Raw genomic sequence first — 20,794 nt, 5'->3', positions numbered from 1 at the left:
AAATGGAGTTGGTCCGTGCGTGAAAAACGCTTTTGGAGGATTTTTTTTTCTTTCTTTTTTTTAATAAGTTTTTAATGTGCATACAGAATAATTGACGTATTATAATAATAACGAATAATATGGTTGATTATTTTTATTTGAGAGAAATTTACATAATATTGGCATATATTGGTATTGTGGCTTCTTATGCCAATACACAAAGATGTGCGTAAGTTTTTTTTACTTAGTATTGTATAATCAGCACGGTCGTCAAAGTGTCAATATACTCCTGTTATATAAATTAGCACAATATGACTTGGTGGTGTATAACTGATATCTTATTTGTGTTATGTGATTTGATCCATAATTTTAAGTATTCAGAGCTAACAAGTACATGATTAAAAAACGAAAAACAGACAATTTTCACTCGTAGAAAAGGCCTTGTTATGCAAATAAAGAAAATAATACACATATTATAATATAAATAAAATAGAAAATTCTACAGCATATATTTCTCTTATGTTAATAATATACTAGCATATGGGCACACACAAAGTACGTGAGAATTTTATTTTTTTATTTTTTTATTTTTTTATTTTTTTATTTTTTTATTTTTTTATTTTTTAGAGATATGTCAGGATTACATGTAGATGATGCTTTGAAAAAAAAAATAGCAAAATTTGGTTTTGTGAAATTACATTTCTGCCCTATATTTCTTATTCATATTCTATTTTAATTAAAGAGTTAAACTGGTAATTTCATAAAATTTTAATTAACAATAAATGTTTTATTAATTAGTAAAGATGTAACTGTATTCTGAATACATCGACAAAATTTTCAATAAAAACGGTTTTTTGTTGGTGGGTGGGAACACCCAAATGCAATGAATGGTACGTTATTGTTTAAGGTGTGTGAGAGTGTACAATACATTAAGTAATACGTTTTTTTTTCCTTTATTTATTTTATTTTAATTTTTGGCTTTTTGTTCATATGCTGGCCGACCCGACATGTCGTTTATCAGGGGATTAGACTGTTATCCACGGTAAACGTCTCGTTATCAATAGATGATTCAATATCACATGTCGCATGAGATAAGATTCTTCAATTGACATGAAATGAAATGATCTGTTTTGGTTTGTCCTACACAGACAATTTATGAAAAGATTTTTTCCACCCGCCAACTGCAATCGTGTGCGGGTGATCAATTGATGTTCGTATATGCATTGTAAAGAACGTACTTACATTTAGATCAACAATCAGTCAATCGTGCAAATGAGTGCGGCTGAACAAAATTGTTGACCGTAGATGCACTGTTGAGCCCACTTAGATATACTGTCAGTAATCGATCATACACCCACCTACAACTGAAAGAAGGGAAACACAGCAGCTGAACTACTAGTACAGAGTAGCATGCGTGTTATATCCACGAACCATGGATCGGTCTAACAAGGAATCATGAAACATACCATGATTTATATCTAGTAGTCTAACAACGTAACATGGAATTGCACCAGAAGTCTAACAACGTAACATGTCATGTTCAATTATTCGGAAATACATGCGGGCATTAACATACTGAACATGTTATTCATGGGCAGTAACTGCAAAGAGGCAAGTCTAACAAGATCCAAATGAATGACATTAGCATTTGAAAATTCAACTAAAACAGGATTAGCATGTGAACCTCTTCAGAGAAGATGTGCTTAATCTCCAAGCGTCTTTGTTGAAGCAAATGGATGGGCCAAATGAAGGCCCAAGGGAAATCAGAATCAATGGTTACTCTGAATTGCAATTACACTGGAAACCCTAGCCCTATCCTTCTCTCCTACCAACCCTAATTTGTCAATTGAAACAACAGATTCACTAGTCAAGTTACATCATTACATCTGTTTTCCATCATCAAGTCACTTCTTACTCTTCTTCGCCGAATGCCCGGTCTTGCGTTTATGACGGCTGAAATCTGACACAAATCGGAAGGTCTGTGCACACCCTGGTTCAGCGCATACATAGGGACGAGCACCTGTGTGAACTCTAATGTGCTCAGTGCGAGACCATGCCCACTTGAATGTCATCTTGCAACCCTTCCAAGGACACCGAAGGGGACGATCATCTGTGTGAACTCGGCGATGTTGCACCAGATACTTGTGCGAGAAGAATTTCTTTCCGCACCCCTTGACTGGACATATGTTTCTTTTGTGGAGGGAAAGCTCATGCTTCGAGGCAAAACTCATGGTACACCCCTCAAGATCACACACGAATTCTCCATCCTCTTCCCTCTTTGTTTCATTTCGGCCAGCCTGAGTCTTCCCTGCTGAAGCATTCTTTGCCTTTTTCCTAGCGGTTTGTTGCTGCTCTTTTGATTTGGTTCCAGGGACTTTTGAGGGCTTAGGAGCTCTTTTTCTAAGGCGTGTGCTAGGCCCACCTTCTGTCTCATCTTCAGCATATAAATCAAAGCTGTTCTGCTCAGACTGATTATTCTGCTCAGATTGATTATTTCGGAGCCTAGGTGTCTGCTTCTTCGTTTGCTGAGGGGTTTGTTGATTTCTCAGAGTGCGAGTACCTTGTTTCGCAAGAGGAGCAGTTCCTTGTTTCACTTGGCGAGAGGTTTCTTGTCTCATTTTCCCACGGGTCTCTGGTTTGGTTTGCTTGTTTCGAAGATTTCTCTTATGCTGCTGAGAATTATCTTCCGGTGTTTCATCCAGAGAGGTATCTTCTCTCTCCATGAATCTGGCTCTGGCCTGCTTGCTTCTAGAAATGCTCCTTCGTTGCTGATGAGAACTAAACCCGCGAACATCCTCCGAAATCAAATTTTCTCTCCCAGTGCATTTAGTTGTCTTGCTTCTAAGGACCCTCCGCTGCTGATGAGAACTACCCTCAAACGAATCATCTGAAACCACATCTGTTTCCACTGGTTTGAATTGCTTACTTTTAGCAGTCCTCCTATGCTGCTGATGAGAATCAATTCCCACAGAATCATCTGAAACATCACTTCTCCCAATATACTCAACTTGCTCACTGTGAAGAATCCTCCCATTTTGCTGATGAGAATCATCCTCTTGCATTGAATCATCTGAAAATGCATCATGTGTCTCAATACACTTGGCTTTCTTGGTTCGACCTCTCTCAATATATTTGGCTTGCTTGCTCTTAGGAAGCCTCCTTTGCAGCTGATGAGAGTTGTCATCTAATGAATAATCTGAAACTGCATCCTCTTTCTCAAAACATTTGGCTTTCTTGGCTGTCCGAGTATCTGCAGCCATTTTCCTCTTCCTAGCATACTTCTTAACTGTCTTCTCAGTTCTGCGTGTGATTTCTGATTTTACCTCATCATCCTCTTCTGGCATTGCCCAAGCACGGAAGGACCGCTCTTCTTCATCTTCTGCTACTTCTACTTCTTCCTCAGGGTCCCTTTTTACTAGAAAAGAATGAACTTGATTCGACATCCATACTTTACCACACCATTTCCCTGCCACTACCTTTTTTGGCTTGCCACCTCTCCTCCCATAGACATCAATTCTTGTTGGTGAACTAGCAGGAGAGCTCCGGCCAAATGCTTTGTATATAACAGAATTGTATGGCATCTGCTTACTATAAAGATGAGAGCGGCTAAGGCTGGCACTGTAGAAGAGATTGATCCCCAACTTTACAGCCCAGTCCCCGTTCCCAGCAATGGCATCCTCGCTATCCAGAGCTAACTGAATCCTCGTCTCATCTTCCTTGGTGGCATTCATGAATGCCATATCATTCCAGAGATAACTTATTCCCAGCTCTTCTGCCATTGATTTGGCTTCCTCCTCTATCCTTGGGTAGTCTGCAAATGTTTTTATTGATAATCAGAGAGATGATTAGAGGACAAATGCCTCCCCATAGCCATAGCCATAAAAATGGTTGGCTACTTAAAAGTTTGAAATGTTCCAGACAAGTAAATAAAACAAGCCAGCCGAAGAACTTCTTGGTGTAAACAAGACTGTAAATAGCATGTATCTAAGTTTCCTTTCCATGGCAGTTCTATTTTTTCGTAAAACAAATTCCACCAAGCAAAGGAAGTAGTATGGATTCATAGTGGCCAACATATGAATATGAAGTCAGTACCATCTTGACACATCAGTGATACAGTACTTAACAAAACATTTTCGTTAGTTGCTGATAACCTGATAACAGTATAAATTAGAAAAGTAACTCTACCCATCTCGTATATATTTGTGTTTAACGGAATTTGCTAAACAGGTCAAAGTGCACAGAACCGAGGTGAACAGTAAATAAAAGAAATAAGCGAAGAAAACTATTATTATACAAACTTTCTAGGGCAACAGCGCACCTGGATGACAAAGGAGTAAAATATGGACACCTCCAATTGAACGAAGCTGCTGCTGAACCTCTACAGCATGCTCAAGGCAGAAGACATGCATTCTAGAAGAGTCTTCATCGCATCCTGGATGACATGACGTGTTTGTTTTCTGTATTGGTACGATAGCCTTACCAAAACCTGTTGCTGTGGAAGCATAATTATTAGTTCTGAAATCAGCAGAGCTGTCAATGTCTTGATGGCTGGTATCCTTGAAATTTGCTATTTTACGTCCATCTGTAGCATAGTGATCAAAATTTTGGAGACGAAGTTCTTTCTCACAATCAGATCCTGCTGACGAGGGACTGTGAACCCCACTTGTACCACCATAAGGAAGACTAGCACTTTGGTCTCTATATCTACTTTCCAAAGAACAGTTTGTCACCTTCGGTTCATCAGAACAGACAGGAGCATCTATTTCAACCTGATCTTCCTCCAAGTCAGATGAATTTCCATAATTCAAAGCTAATAGACCAAGAGCTGAAGTCTCTCTCGGCATTTCAGTATTTGAAACCACTTCATTTCTTTTATCAACCACCTGGATTTGATAATTACCAGAGTGAACAGGCACATCATATAAACCATTAGGGGCATTGTTTTCCTCCAATCCTGTTTTTGACAAATAAACAAATTAACATTCAACACATAGAATTCTATTAAAAGGCAAAGTAGAACCATTATATACAGAAAGACATCTCCAGAGGAGACAGAATAATATGCAGGTCAAGTGTATACAGAAACTCGAACAACACTGATTGTACTCAGATATAGATACAACATAACAAATATGGCTGCCTTAGTGTAATTCAACTTAAGAGTATAATAGTTGGTGCATCTTTCGAAGAGTTATGGGGGAAAGGATAAATAAGGGGTGCCTAGTTGTGTACCGTAACAAATGTAAGTTGGGCATTTCATCCCAGAGATTGCATAAACCATTGGAAAAGCCAGGCTTTACTCTTAACTGTGAATCAACACTAATTTTCTACTAACAGAAATTTATTGAAAACTACAACTTACGGATAAGCTTGCCTTAGTTCACATGGAACAGTAGGTACAATAAAAATGATTACTTAAGTGAATTGTGCCCTACTTTCAGGTCATATTTTAGACGATCAACAAAAGAAGAATATCCAAATGGAACCAACCTGTGCAAGGAGCATTATTTGAAGTAACTGGATCCCCAGTTACACCCGAGAATGCCTTACTACCCAATCCAGATCCAACAACCCAATCATTGAAAAAGCTACAATCTGCCGACATAAGATATCTGGCTGCTTCTTCTGTTGGTTGAATAATAGCAACACAAGCAAAGCTCAAAATTCCACATGTAACACAAGAAAACAGTCTCTGATCTGACAACCCCTCCCCTTCGACATGACTTTCTCTTTCACAGCTCAAGTTCGACCTCTTTAAATGCAGGCCGCATACATTGTTACATCCACTTAAAGAGTGAAGACTATTACTTTCACTTAGAGATGCAAGTTTTCCTCTCACGGAATAGAAACCTTTAACCTGCTGCCCTTCTATCATGAGACCATCAGAAACTGAACCTGAGGATTTCATTTCTTCCTTCAGATCGTATGAGCCCGGCGAAAAGCCAGGGTTTACTCTTGACTGTGAACCAACACGTAATTTTGAACAAACAGAAAGGTCTGAAGAACTTTGGGGTAGAAGGACAATTGGTGACCCCTTTCCAAGAACATGAAGCAGGTCATTATTCTGAATGACATCCTGTACAAATAACTCTTTAACTACTATGTCTCCTTCACCCTTTCTCTTATCTTTCAGTCGAGAACTCCGTGGTTCAGAACTTATGCGCGCAGGCATTCTGCAAGGAGAGCATTAGATAATTGAGGGATCTATACACTTAACCACCCGGTTTATCTTTTGAATCTACAACACATCTAAGTTCATTTAATAAATTATAAAAACTTTGTGGCATGTTTTTCAACCAATTTATATTCTTAAACGTGCTTTTTCCTGAAATATTGAAATCCCTATTTTCAAACTCAATAAATTGGTCAACTAATGTGTGTGTGTGTGTGTGTGTCTGACTATATAATTATGTAATTAGGTAGAAGGGATGTCATAAAGGTCATGGACAAACCTTGAACACAATGCTAAAGCAAGATCATAAAGTAACTGAAAATGAGACACCATTGGAGGATAATTGATTGAAGCTCGTCGAATAGCAGCATCTTTTGCAACCCTCAACCACTCAGGAGTTGCAATGTTAGCTGCCTCCGCAAAATTAAATCCTACGTAAAATTTCAAACAAATGATACAGTTATCTTCATTTATATAAAAACAAAGATAAGAACAATGATTACTTAATTCTAATAAATTAAAGACTACTGCTCTCTCACCATGACTGAATCCAGTGTGATACGCTCTTGGGAAAGTCACAACAAAGTCCCCAGCATTTTGCACAAGCCTGATTAAAACAAATTAAAGATGTAAGAGATACATGGAAGCATTGACACCACAACACCGAGGTACTCTAGGAATGCTACAGGCGACTTCTACGAAGAACAACTTGGCAATTTGCATACATAACTTTCCAGGGAAGAAAAAATTCCTATTCTTATATCAAACAGCAAAGGTAAATATGAGTTGGCATAAATCAAACAGGTTCACGTTGATGATTCTTTCAAAAATTAAATCAAAGCATAACCGATAGCATCACTGGCATTAAAGGCAACAAGAGGACATTCAGAAGTAGACAAAACAACGATGAAAGAGTTACCTGCAGCATGGAACTCCTGAACTGACAAATACTTCAGGCGCCATCACAGTCGTCTTCTCGCCAAGGGTTGAAAAGGTAACTGATGGAAGACATATTCTAATAAGGGTTAGTCGCTCAAAGCGTATCCAAACCCAATCCAAGTCTACAATGACAAGTCACGGCTTTACATTGCAATTCTTAGTGTACAAAGAAAATGAAGTAAGAACAAACACTGCAAATTTGTAAAAAGGAATGCAGAACGAGGGCAGCATTGACTCTCAAAACTGTGCATCAAATTTCAAAAGAAATACTCAAAATCAACCACTCTTAGTTTTCTAGCAATCCTTAATTAATATCCTGATACTGTACTTGCAAGTCGAAAGGTCAGTTCAGACATAACAGACCACAAACCCTAACTAAGAATGCACTCTTGTCGGCGTAAAAGTCATCCATTTTAACAAGTAATACTTCCCACTCTTTACTTCCTAACAAAGGCAACTTAAATGAACAACATCCCATAGATTCAGCACCATTTCATAACAACATCAAACAAACAGTGTAATGAAAGTTTCAGAAAAAAGTTCAAACAAAACAAAACACAATTAGAAACAGAGGATCAGCCAGTTTCACAGTCCACTGTTTCAGTCCTGTAAATATTCAACATTGCCCTGAACTCACCAAGAGGATTGATCTCTCCCGCATAGCCCTGTACCCTAACAACCTCCTCGAATGCAACCGCAGCGTCCCTCGGCACACCATACCACGTCTTCCCTGCTCCCATATGCAGATAATTCAAGCTGTGCAAGTCATGGTCCTCCACATGCCAAGCAAACCAGCTGAACAACATAGCTATATACACCATCGGCGAAGTAACCCCCGGAATCTCCTCCTTCATAAACCTCAATAACGACCCTTTTGACCTCGACACCCCCCTCATATTCCAAGCAGTATCACCAAGAGTCACATTGTCCCCTGCATCTTTACTAGTACTACTACTTTTCCTCGCACTCACTGGCACAAAAGCTGAACCGGGCATGTCATTCGCATACTCCACCGAAAAGGGTTTATCCACAGTCGCCTTCCAGTAAAGGGTTTCAATTTCCAGCGGCGAAAGCCCTCCCTTCTTGCTACATTTTCTCAAGTAACTCTTCTCAAAGCTCTTAGCCTTCGCTTCAAATTCCTGGAAAGTGTAGTGCTCGCCACTCTGCCACACGGGTCGGTGCACGGGCCGTGGCCTCCGAGGACAGAACCCGATCTGCTGCTGCCGGGTAGTGAATGTGGGCTGGGATTTCGGGCCCGAAGAACCCAAAACCCCCGCCCGAGCAGCCAGTGACCGGTTCAAGTTCCCAATTGTGGTCTTCTTTGAGGAAGGCGGCACCGGCGGCACGATTTTGCAGATTCCGTACTGGGAAGCCTCCTTCTCGATTTTAAAAATGTAGGCAATCGGATCTTGGAACTCCGCCCAAGTGGGGTGGTACTCGGGAGCTACGGGTAGGGTTTTGAGCCATGGAAACACTTCCGGGTTCGCCTCTGCAACCAACCCAGAAGAAGCCGCCATTGAAACAAGCAACCAAGCAATCCGTGTGAATTTCTGAGATTTGGGTTTGATTCAAAACCCCATTTCGGGTAGGGAATTGGGAAGCGGAAGGAAAAGGAGTTCAGATTCTTCGGTGCTTCATTTGGTTGTTTTTCTTGGTATTTTCCTCTGTTTTTCTATATTATTCGACAGAGGAGAGAAATGAGAAGAAAAAATAGTGAAAATTTGGGGCAGGGTAAGAGGCAACTGAGGACTGTGAGTAGTGTGTGAGGGAGACGTGTGAGTGGTGTTGTATTCTGGGTTGGTACCCACTTTCCCAAATGACATTGTTTCTCAATCTTTTTACATTTGTACCAATTTTTTAAAATTTTCTTTTTGGTTTTTAGTTTGAGAATTGGTCTCTTGGAGTCAAAATAACAAATTTCTTTAGTTTTTGGTAATTTCTAGGATGACCTTTGTGAATTTTTTGTTTGGATAATTTGAAAAGAAAATAGAATCGCTTTTTTGCATTTACATTTCATTCTTACCCTATCATGAGTGGTTGGATTGGATGTGACGACTCGTCCTTAATTTTCTATGTAATTTCTTCTCAAGCGTGTAAATTGATATTTATGCTCAGGTTGGCAAAGTGACGTGGACGTGTTTAGGCAGCTTTAAATTATTTTTCTCGCTATTGTAATTAATTAGTATTCGTTGTTACGATCGCGTGAGCGCGAATTAGACCCGAATCGGATTCGCAACGAAAAAAGTTACGTTACGTTAAAGTACGTAAATGACGGGTAGAATTGTACACGAATGCGTGTTAATTCATCAGTGTTAGAAACACTATTTTGGATAGATTTCATCTTATTACTTTTCTACAAGCCCTATCCTTTTTCTTCTTTAAAATTGGACCCATGCCTTACTCACTTTCACCAACCAATCAGCTTTTTTCCCCAAATCTCTCCCCCAATCAAATTTCCCTCCTCTCTGTCCAATCAGAATTCGGCATCGCTCTCTCTTTCATCTCCTTTTTTTCTTCCTCACCGTAACTCTATCTTCTCTGTGATCACCAAGAACGCGTATCAAAACTCATAGATCGAACCTCCAACTAGCACCATCGTGTTCCTCTCGAACTCACGAACACAATCATACCAACCGATTCTTGAATAGTTAAGTTTTGAATGGTCAACGCAGAGCAACTCGGAAGATTCGACTTGGACGAGTTTACTCCAACATGATCTCGGTCAAATCACGACGTTTTGAAGGTTGTAGGAGCTTCCATTCAACTCCTTGGGGCCTTTAGTCAAGGTTTGAAGAAGCACTAATATCGGAACAAGCGAGTTTGAGGAGTTGAGTTTTAGGCCGAGACTTTTGAACCATTTTCAAGCCATTTCTCGTCCATTTTTTGACTCCCAAAAGTTATAACCTTGTTCATCTCCTCAAGATCTTCATTTCCATATAAAGTTGGTCAAAAATGGTTAAGAATTTAGTAAGTTATGCAAGTTTGAATTTTTCCCCAGAAACCGGCCACTTTTTCCAGATTCTGGTGAAACCAGACGATGGCCAACGGTGACCCATCGGAGAAGACGACGAATATTCCATCAAACTTTACGAAATATTCTAACGGCGTCAGGTTCCGTTAACTGTTTAACGGAATATTTTGTCAACTCTGACGAAATATTCCTATCTTATGTCAGATTCTGCCAAGTGCGTGTGGTCGTGGGTTGGGCGGTGCGTGACAGCGTGTCCAACCTCCGGCCGGCAAGTGGTTGATACGTGTGGGTCCGTGACTTCGAGTTGAACATTTTCATATATTCAAACCTTTCGTTTGAGCAAATTATGGGGAGTTTTTCCTAGTTTTTTCGTTTATGTGTTAGTTAAGTAATTATTATTAGTTGTTTCGCATATAGGGGAAACTTACCTTGAGGACGTACCTGGACAAGCAAGACTAGGGGACTACAATCCATCAACATACCGTTGAGTGGGCATTTTTATTTTATATATATATATATATATATATATAAACTTTATAGTTTCCACAAATACTTTTAAATTGATTTATGCATATTATCCCACGATTTACTTAAGTTTAAAATGTTGTTATGTGGTTGAGATTTATATCGTCATGGCATATTCATAGGCATTTTACCTGCTCATAAATATTGTACTGTTGTGAAATGCTAAAGAAATTCTACAAGACGCGGAAATAAGTTCAGGTAAGTTTATTGTGTTGATTGCAATCATTGAATCATTATGGCATGCATATATTCATGTAGTGCTCATCATTGTTGCACCCCGGTGTTAGTGCTCCCATCTCGGGTTAGGGCCAGTCATTCACGTGTATGTTCACCTCCCGCACGGCACGCTCACCTTGGATCCAAGTAGGTGTTAGCCCTGTCGTACATGTCGCATTAGGCGACTCCGACTCGTAGGTGACCGCACATAACTCTAGTCTTCACGTGATCGTAGCACTATAGCGTATATTATTACACCTAGCCATGTCGTACAGGTCACATTAGACGACTCTAACTTGTGTGCTAGCATAGACTGATGAGCAATAGGTGCAGTCGTACAAGCCACATTAGGTGACTCAGACATGCGTGCTAGTATAGATTATTGAACACATAATTATATTTATATTGTGGATGAGACATTGAGTTATGGCATACTTCTGGTTTTACTGTTAGCATGCATTTGATTTCATACTTATACGTAATATGATTTTATGGAAACTATACATGTTTTACAGGAAGGGTTAGTATGTTCAGAAAATAAATGGATTTTACAAATCTTGATTTTTGTGCCCACTCACCCTTCTGTTTTTCGCTCATCCAGGTCCTAGATAGCTGAATCACTCTGTGGTGTGCAAGGATTTGATAGCGATTCTAACATATCTCCATTTTAACATAGGAACTTATTCCCAGTTGTGTAATAAGTGTTTCTCTAGTTTGACTGCTTTACCCTTATGTTATCTATGCTCTGAACATTTGTAGTTTATGGGTTCTACCCTCTACTACAAACTCACTTGAGTAGTTTAAATAAGTTCTATTTTTGGTTTTAATTTATCCACATTTTTCTTACATCACTTACACTTTTGGTTACATCACCTTCAGGTGATAGCCAGCATGCCTCGACTCCAGTTGGAATGTGTCATTGGAACCGTGTGATGGTTCGAGAACGGTTTCATATATTCTTCGCATTCATCTTCATCCTTTTGTTACCTACAAAACTGAGAAAGTGGTAAATATCCATCCAACCCATGGTTAATGGGAGAAATTTTTCAGTGTGCCATGTACATAGCCCATACACTAAGTGTAATAATACAAAAATGGAAATGTGAATAAAAAAATTTACCACCAATAGTATTATAACACTTTGTATACTTGGGCGTATTCTCATTACAGTGAAAAATTTCTTGTCTATTGGAGTACAAATTTTGGAAGGTTGATAGATTGTCCATTATTGGGTAAGAAATTACATGAACTTTTTCACTTGCATTATTATAGTCAGTCTCTTCGTTTGTTCATTTGAATTTATATTTTGTATACAAGCACAGAGTCAAAAATTTAAGTAACAGAAGGAACCTTAAAGAGCTCATGAGCACTTAAAAGCTTAACATAAGTTGTCACTCAGTACTACGGTCTGGTGGTATTCATCTTCACTTAGAAGTGAGAGGTCTTAGGTTTAAATCTCGTTGACGATGAATTCGTTACCAAATTAGGTTGCACATTATGTGACTTAGTTAAACTCCTCCTCTCTCTAGTGTAAAAATATTGATATACTAAAAAAAAAAGAGCTTAATTAATAATTTACAAACAAAATGTTAGAGCAAGGCTCTGCCAGCGGACTTATGCTCTCAACGCCACTATTTCTAATGTTTGTAGTTTGGTGGTCTGACCTATTTGACTTTTACGTCTTCTCTAAAAAATCATTCTAAAAGATTGCCAAAATCAAACAATAACATGTTATCCTAGTTCGGGCTACAAACACTTTAGATTAGGTTACAAGTTGTAATTAAAACCCATCTTTTTGTTGCAAATACAGGCGCATTCACATTAATAACTTGCCTAAAATGATACATCTTCTTGTTCATGATTTTATTTGTTATATAAAAAATAAAAAATAAATAAAAAGTTGCATTAATTGTTATTTCCAAATTGTCCATGTATTTATATGAAAAATAAATAAATTGTTATTCGTAAAACTAGCCTAATTTTTTTTCCTTATTTTAGGTATTATTGTTTTTTATTAAAATATATATTAGAAAATAATGAACGTAACAACATACAGTCTCATCATGCCGTTTTTTTGTAAATTTGGTTTTAAAATTATAAAGGGAGTAGGGTAGTTTTGGTATCATAAAAGCTTCACTATTTTTGTTTTCTTCCTTTATATATTTAGATATAAACTTTCAAAAATATTCGAACATTTCTATATTCCACAGCACCCTAAAACGAAATGGGAATGAAACTTTTTCAAAATTTATTCCGTTTTTCTTTTTTCTTTTTTTTTTTGTCAAAGAAAAATTTATTCCGTTAATTACAAGTTAATTTGTTTGCATCGCAGCTTGCACAGGAGGCTTCAAATCCAGGTTCCGTTTGGCTGTGGGCCACGTGTCCATATCTCATTGGATTGCATTGCTATAACGGTAGGTCGCATGATACTGTAACGTATGCAAATATATTATTTTGAGTCTTTGACAAAAAAATGCACTTATATCACGTCATAAAAAGGAGAATGAAATAGTTTTTTATATTAAAGAAATTATACAACACAATATTCGACTTTTAAATGGACATGTTTAAGTACTTAGAATGTGAATGAGCATGAATTGGATTATGAAGAATTCAGGGTGAACATAAATTAGAAAGAATTATTCTTGTTAAGGTGACTACTAACTATCATGAATCAAAATTAAAAAAAAAGAAAATAAACTCAATAAATTGTTTACTAACGCAGATGACAACTATAGTGGCGGAAAACAATTATGCATATATACCATGGTGCAAGTTTGATTCCAACCGATCTCACACTCCCTAAAAACTAATAATTCAACCTATTAACGCTATCGTTTATAAAAAAAAAAATGTATTTACTAACGATTCGTAATCAGAATAAAAACTAGTATGATTACTTAAATACTTCTTGTACAAAATAAATATTATGCTCTTGAATCTCATTCCTAATTTTGTGGAATTCATGTAGATTTTGATTCTCGTACTTATGGTAAACAATGAGATAATCTGCAAGGACAAGGATTGTCTGCCATCCCACTTCCGGTGCCCTCCCGTGCCCTCCTGTTTGTGTGGTCATGGTTAAACCAACGTCAACATTTTATATTATTATTCATTTTTATCTTATTATCTCTAAAAAAAACAATATAAAATGTTAACGTAGCTTAACCGTGATCACACAAAACAGAAGGACACCGAAAGTGGAAGAGCAAACAATGAATCATTCCTTGCATTTATTTTTCGACTTAATGAGCATGGCATCAATAAAGAAATAATTGAGTTTCGGACACTTGGATCTAGTAAGTCATGCGACACTACCCGAAAATCAACAAAACACCTTTGTTTTGATCCTACCCACTCGAATCTGATGTTTGATGTCGTATGACGGCGTCCACAAAATATCTTCTCATACCAATTAGGTGAATCATTTACATAAGGGTCTCCCATTGTGTCTTTGATGATGCATGCACTTACTCAAATAGAAAATCTTCTATAAACGAATATAGAAAATCTTCTATAAATGAAAGGATAGTCTCCCACACTATTTAATGCAAAATCTTAATTTATGGGTGTCGAACCAATGTCTATACGACCACAATCACAACATGTAATGAGGCTTTTGATTTGGCAAGATGCTCTGTTGTTATCAATTCACCACGTAACAAACATATATTTAGACGAGAACATATGAAAAAACATAAGTGCAGCAAGAAGCATTCGTATCTTTGTATATAAAGCCAAGGGTCCAATGAACAGTGTTTTTTGGTGTCACAAGCTTCACCAAAAAGAATTGGACAAAAACACCCATCAAACAAAAAACTTCAAAAGCAACCCAAAATAATGCATCAAATGTGGCAGGGGTATTTTCGTTATTTTAACAGTATTTTTTTAATTTTTTTTTTTTTAATAATTAGTACCTCACAATAGGCTAGTAATAATGTGATTCAATCAGTTGTTCATTAAATATTATTTTCTCTATTTTTAAATATGTTCAAAACATCTTAAGAGGCGTGTAATGCCAGTTATAAAAAAAAGGTCTTTCGCATGCGGATAATAATGTGATTAAATTAGTCGTCAAATGATTGTTTTTTTTTTTTTTTTTTTTTTTGTGAACAAACGATATTATCTACACTAAGGAGGAGGAGTGGGTTTAGCCTCACAATGGACTAGCAATAATATGATTCAATCAGTTGTTTATTAAATATTATTTTCTCTATTCTTAATATAAATTCAATAGAGACTGATTTTATTACGTAGATTTAGCGCTTTAATTGGTTTATGAGTATATAAATACATTTAAAACGTGTAAGTTGAGAGTGCATGAAAACTAGTCATCAATAAAATAACCATTGACATTTTTGACTTGGCTGAAATGGAAAACAAGACCGGCTTCTTCTAGTAGTAAATCTTTTTCAATTGAACACTTGAAAAGTGAAAACCTATGTCAATTTTTCTAGGGGCCAATAGTCAATCTCTCAGTTGTATTGATATTCATTATTGTTGAGTTTAAGAATGGCTGCTGGTGGGGGAGGTCAGATTTTTCTTTTCACTTCTGATCCCCACTATAGGACTTGTTTGGTGTGTGGATCTATTTGGATCTTTGATCTATGTTTTGTAAATTCCTTTTGTTTCTTTTCGTGAACCTTTCTTCGTGAATATTTAAAAATTTTCATGTGGTATCAGTTGCTTTTGGATCTATTTTGTTGGAATTGGTATCTTCGCTGATAGTGTTAAGCACAAAATTCATATTGGTATGGAGATTAGTTGGTTCATTGTCAGTTCCTCTTTGGAGTCGGTCATGCTCATTGTCAAAGAGTATCATCATGCTCGTTATATCAAGATTTTGTGCGTAGAAGTTCTCAAATGCTAATTCGCGAAGTGCTTGACCTTTTCATCAAGAATGAGTAAAACTAAATATGGTAGATACCAAAAATATATATGATAATATTTGAATTTTTTTTGTCTATTCATTAATCTCTAAAGTGGAGTATTTATAGGAGTTACAATTGGTATTACATATGCACTTCTCGATGTAGGAAAACATACTACTATTTACACATTAACTAATATACAACTCGCAACACTCCCCTTCAAGTTGGAGCAAAGATGTCACGCATGCCCAACTTATCAAGCGAGTTGGAAAACACACTATTAGACACAACCTTAGTAAGTACATCAGCGAGTTGATCTTCAGATCCCATAAGTAGAAACATAATAATTCCAGTATCCAATTTTTCCTTGATGAAATGTTGATCGATCTCCACATGTTTTGTTCGATCATATGTTACACTAGATTATGAGCAATCTCAATAGCAGCTTTGTTATCACAATGGAGTTTCATAGCACCATTGGGTTTAAATCCAACTTCTCTCAATAATTTTTCCAAGCACGACAACTCACATACACCATGAGACATACCACAAAACTCAACTTCAGCACATGACCTAGCCACCCTTTTTGGTTTCTTGCTTCTCCAAGTAACTAGATTACCACCCACAAACGTAAAGTATCCAGATGTAGATCGCCGATCAGTGATAGAACCTGCCCAATCAGCATTTGTATACCCTTCGACATTCAAATGATCATTCTTGGAGAAAACCAAGCCTCTGCCAGGGGCCATCTTCAAGTACCTCAAAATACAGATTACTGCATCTATATGAGCTTCACTAGGTGAGTGCATAAACTGACTTCCCACACTAACTGCATAAGCAATGTCGAGGCGAGTGTGAGACAAATAAATTAATCTCCCTACAAGCCTTTGATACCGTTCCTTATAAGTAGGAACTTGATCCGAAAATAAGCCCAGACAATGATTCTGCCCAATCGAAGTATCAACAGATTTACAATCTAACATACCTGTTTTAGCTAACAAATATATCAAATGATCACTTTCCTTTCCATGGCTCTTCATTCAATTCAGACATCGAAAGTGTCAAACCCACCAACACCTGTAGTCGACATCACATACAGGTAGAGCCAAGCAGTTGTTGAGTGTCTTCTTTCCATTTAGTTCACCTTGCTGTTTAATGTCCTCCACCATTGCCTTCCACTGAAGCTCAACCACTTGCCCGAAATTTCCAGTGATTTAAATAGCCTATGATGTAATGTGGAAGCAAACCGTCGGCCTCAATGTTGGACTTGTCAGCTTTCACCCCCGCTAAATACTTCTCAACCGGCCAGCCTTGAGATTTGCATGCCTTGTCTAAGGGCAGCAAAACCTCCTTTCTCAGCCGATTGTGTGTAGTTGGCCTCCTTAAGTACACCTCGGTATTCCGGGCATGATTCTCGCGGGAAAACTTTCTTCGCTATGCTCTCGAGAAGCAGAGTCGGGTCACTAGAGTTGGTGGCCATGGAAAGGCAACTGACTGCAGCATCGGTTATCTCAGTCCAGTAGTACTCATCGTGATCAAGATCATTGATATTAGATTGCTTCAAGGCTTGAAGCTTTCGGCGAAAAGGTCAGAAATAAACTCGTGTAAGAAACGATAATCCGGGTCATTCTGTACCTCTGGACGACCTTTTGCTTCAAGTCTTGGCCTTCTACATCTTGGTCTTCCATGTCATCCTGTTTTCCCATTATAATCAAGCTACTTCCTCGATAATCTACCGGCGTTCCTCTTTCAAAACTAGATGAGCACTCAGAAGATTGAAAAATTGATAAAAACTCACGAACAACCGGGCAATAGACCCCATGTTGCGCCTCGCTAGGGTTTTGGGGTGGTTTGGATGGAGCTAAAACATCACGGTGCAAAATGTTTCGTCACTATAATATTTGCCATGGGACCAGTCCTGTATTATTCGACAAATGATCTTGAGCGTAGTTAAGGGACTGTGTGACCAGGCCAGCGGCAGCAGTTCCTCTATACGCATACCACATGCCTCCGCAGTGTCCTTGTGGAGAAATAGGTCAAGGAAGGGGTTACCATTACTAAAACTTCCATCGACGGAGGAGGCTCGGAGGTCTTGGCCGCGAGTACTTGCATCGAATCTGATTGATTCCTAGTAATCAACCCCATAACTGGGATTAGATTTAGAGGTTTCATCATATTAATCCTTGTCATGAGACTCATGACTGTGGCCTTCTTGAAATCGGGATCGACGAAAGGGTGTCTGGATAGTTTGAGCTCTGGGGGACGAACAAAAGTTGCATAAGGAGCCATAACTGATCTTACTGAGAGCATATTTGCCATGTCCACTGATCTCATCCTCTGATAATATTTATTTAGTTATTTTATATAGAAGGTGATCACTTGATCTCCGAGGACTCCTTAATTGATTTAATACCCTTATAAGTACGCATGGATAAATACCTTAGTTGGCATTTTGTATTCCCAAAATTCCGGAGTCATTCAACAATCTAAATAAAAGGAAAGAGATTTAGAATATCGAACCCTAAATGTGTAGCAATCAAGTCTTTTGTTCTTTAAGTGACTCTATGAAATTCAAAGTGTATTCAATGAGGATTTTAAGATAGTTTATTAAAATGATTCAATTAGGAATTGATTTTAAAGAATTTTAAAAAATTGAAGAATTTGATACAATTGATCAGATTTTGTAATGTATTTTAAGCATTTCCAAATCTCACATCTCATATGAGATTTCGAGAGAATTAGATCAAAATTTCCCATGGAATTTCTACAAATTAATTAAACTACATCGAAATTCATGGAATTATAAATCCATTAAAATTCCTCAAAATCCCAATTGATTACACCAAAACTTGGTTTAGGGAAGAGTATTTTCTTCCCATCCCTTAACTCTTATCTCTTTGGTGAATTCTTTAGAGTGACAACTTGTTCATCTTCTCCCTTTAAGATTAAGCTCCTCGCCACAGCTATACTTCGCCAGCAAAAGGAAGCCGTTAATTTTAGTATTTGTTATGCAGGCTAAAATAGGACAACAACATCCAAAGCAGTTTTCGACCAAATAAACACCACCACAATCTGCTATAAGAATCCTTTTTTAACCAGAGAATTTGGAGCCCTTTTAGCATCTCTGCGGATATAGCTCAACCAGTCACATTAATGTCCTGAAGAACTTATATGAAGGTTCAAATTCTTGTTCAGTCTGCATACTAAAATTGAAGTGTTCAACTCCATTTACAGAATCCGATGCACGGAAAGTTAATACAACGATACCTACGGTCAAAACCATTTATTAATGATCACGTTAAACCGCTGAACTTGCACTGGTTGAAGACAAGAGACATGAGAGTGACTGTTGATCATCTGTGTGTTCCATGGAGGTCTTATAGAACCTACAAGGTTACTATGTCTACCAGACGTTCATAAAAAATTGAATCTGCCAAAGCATAAACACGTACAATCAATTCGCAAATGATAGAACACACAATTTTTTCATTGAGCTAAACAAAGAACATGGATTTTTAATTTACTGATGTTAAAGCTGATTGTAATTCACCATAATTTTTTGTTAACGAAAGAAATACTGAACAAAGAACATGGAAATTTAATTTACTGATGTTAAAGCTGATTGTAATTCACCATAATTTTTTGTTAACGAAAAAAATACTGTAAAAGTTTAGGCCTCTCTCGTACCATCACCCTACAAAATGTAGTAGATCAGTCAACTACAGCCAGTTCTGGTACTCTTCATCAGATATGGCGGCTTCTATAACCTGGTCCGGGCCAATTTCCCCATCATTTTCCAAGAAAATTGTGAGCAAATTTATGGAAAAATCGCACACTATCGTCACCCCTGGATGTGTATAAGGGAGTAGTGGCCTTCCGTCATCATGAAAGTATTTATCTGCCAAGTTCCAGTACACTAATTGTGGCACCACGTCTCCATATCCTTTCTCTGTAAACTTCCCTTGTATTGCCTTATAATCTGTCTTCGAGCAGCAGTCACCATAGGGATAATCCTCCCTTTTAAAGACTTGGTGACTGAACACAAACACCTTCTTGATCATCTGCTCCGGCTCCAAATTCTCATTCACAGCCACCTCGAGAATCAAATCAAACACCTTCTTGATATCAGTCGAGCTGTTGCTGTCCATCCTTTTAACAAAATCGCACTTGCACTCACTGTTGCTGTCCATCCTTTTAACAAACTCGCACTTGTACCTAAAATCATCCCCTTGTATCCGATGCAGCTCAGGCGACTTACTGAAACTGATCACTTTTCCTTTCCATGGCTCTTCACTCAATTCAGCCACCAAAATTCCCAATGCAGATGACACATCCTCCTTGAGCCCCCTTATGCGTGTCTTGCCAGGTTCACATACAGCCAAGCAGTTTTTGAATTTGCCTTGCTTTAAGTAGATTTCCTCCACCATCGCCTTCCAATGAAGCTCAGCCGCTTGCCTTAAATTCGAATGATTCACATACCGTAGGACCTCATGTGGAAGTATTGGCTGCAATCTTGGACTTGTCGGCTTTCACCTCCTCCAAATACTTTTCAACATTAAAGGGCATCCTTCCAAATCCCATATGGGTTACTTGTCTAGGGCTCCAAAAACTCCTTCCGAAGCCGGTCAGTGACTCTTCCCGTGTAATGGTCCTCCTTAACACCTTGGTATTCTGGATAGTTTCCTTCGGGAAAACCTTCCTTGCAATGTTTTCACGCAGAAAAGTGGTGCGGATTGGGACCGAGCTATTGGGGTGGTCGGAACGGCAACTTGTTGAATAAGAAGAGTATCCAAGATAACTCTAATGATCCCAAGAAGAAGAAAATAGAGCACACTCTTAAAGAAAGCTCACAAAAAAAACTAATTAGCAAAGCTTTTCTTATTTAGCTCTAGGCTTTGTTTTTCCTTGGATGATTTACAATGCTTGAGGACTTGGGTATTTATAGCAAACCAAATGAAAGCTACACCACACACTTAATTAAACTAAGATTATTTGCTACCACACAAAACCCATTAATTGCACCTACTTTTTTCCACTCAACCATACCTAACATTGATTCTACCTAACATTGATTCTCAACACTCCCTCTCAATGTTAGCTCTCATTCTTTGCACTGTGCTG

At 37.9% G+C, this 20,794-nt stretch overlaps 2 protein-coding genes and 1 pseudogene across 2 annotated transcripts; all 3 read right to left on the bottom strand.

Moving 5' to 3' along the window:
- Positions 1–1,597: 1,597 nt before the first annotated feature.
- LOC137711539 (lysine-specific demethylase REF6-like) lies at positions 1,598–8,863 on the bottom strand. The gene is made up of 7 exons (XM_068450786.2): positions 7,728–8,863; positions 7,071–7,149; positions 6,691–6,758; positions 6,432–6,582; positions 5,470–6,152; positions 4,298–4,933; positions 1,598–3,790 (listed from the first exon to the last, which is right to left on the bottom strand). Exons 1-7 carry the CDS (start codon positions 8,605–8,607, stop codon positions 1,884–1,886), a joined length of 4,404 nt encoding a protein of 1,467 aa, XP_068306887.2. The 5' UTR covers positions 8,608–8,863; the 3' UTR covers positions 1,598–1,883.
- Positions 8,864–16,086: 7,223 nt separating this feature from the next.
- Positions 16,087–16,842, bottom strand: LOC148696151 (secreted RxLR effector protein 161-like). The gene is made up of 2 exons (XM_088696169.1): positions 16,771–16,842; positions 16,087–16,617 (listed from the first exon to the last, which is right to left on the bottom strand). The coding sequence occupies exons 1-2, from the start codon at positions 16,840–16,842 to the stop codon at positions 16,087–16,089; spliced, it is 603 nt and encodes a 200-aa protein (XP_088552295.1).
- Positions 16,843–19,392: 2,550 nt separating this feature from the next.
- LOC148696150 (uncharacterized) overlaps positions 19,393–20,794 on the bottom strand; it is a 4,174-nt pseudogene continuing 2,772 nt past the window's right edge.

Source organism: Pyrus communis, chromosome 6 (assembly GCF_041283825.1).
Source record: "Pyrus communis isolate YQ-2024b chromosome 6, ASM4128382v1, whole genome shotgun sequence".
NCBI classification, from domain to species: Eukaryota; Viridiplantae; Streptophyta; class Magnoliopsida; order Rosales; family Rosaceae; genus Pyrus; species Pyrus communis.
The sequence above is the reverse complement of the archived record's forward strand: the minus strand, read 5'-3'. Positions and strand labels throughout refer to the sequence as shown.

Excerpts from the sequence above, each read along its gene's own strand:
- LOC137711539 (XM_068450786.2), bottom strand. The coding sequence starts at position 8,607 with ATGGCGGCTTCTTCTGGGTTGGTTGCAGAGGCGAACCCGGAAGTGTTT. Across the intron at positions 6,153-6,431 it reads GCTTTAGCATTGTGTTCAAG|AATGCCTGCGCGCATAAGTT; the intron begins GTTTGTCCATGA and ends CTCTCCTTGCAG. Across the intron at positions 4,934-5,469 it reads AAATAATGCTCCTTGCACAG|GATTGGAGGAAAACAATGCC; the intron begins GTTGGTTCCATT and ends TGTCAAAAACAG.
- LOC148696151 (XM_088696169.1), bottom strand. The coding sequence starts at position 16,842 with ATGGTGGAGGACATTAAACAGCAAGGTGAACTAAATGGAAAGAAGACA. Across the intron at positions 16,618-16,770 it reads ACAACTGCTTGGCTCTACCT|AATCATTGTCTGGGCTTATT; the intron begins GTATGTGATGTC and ends TCGATTGGGCAG.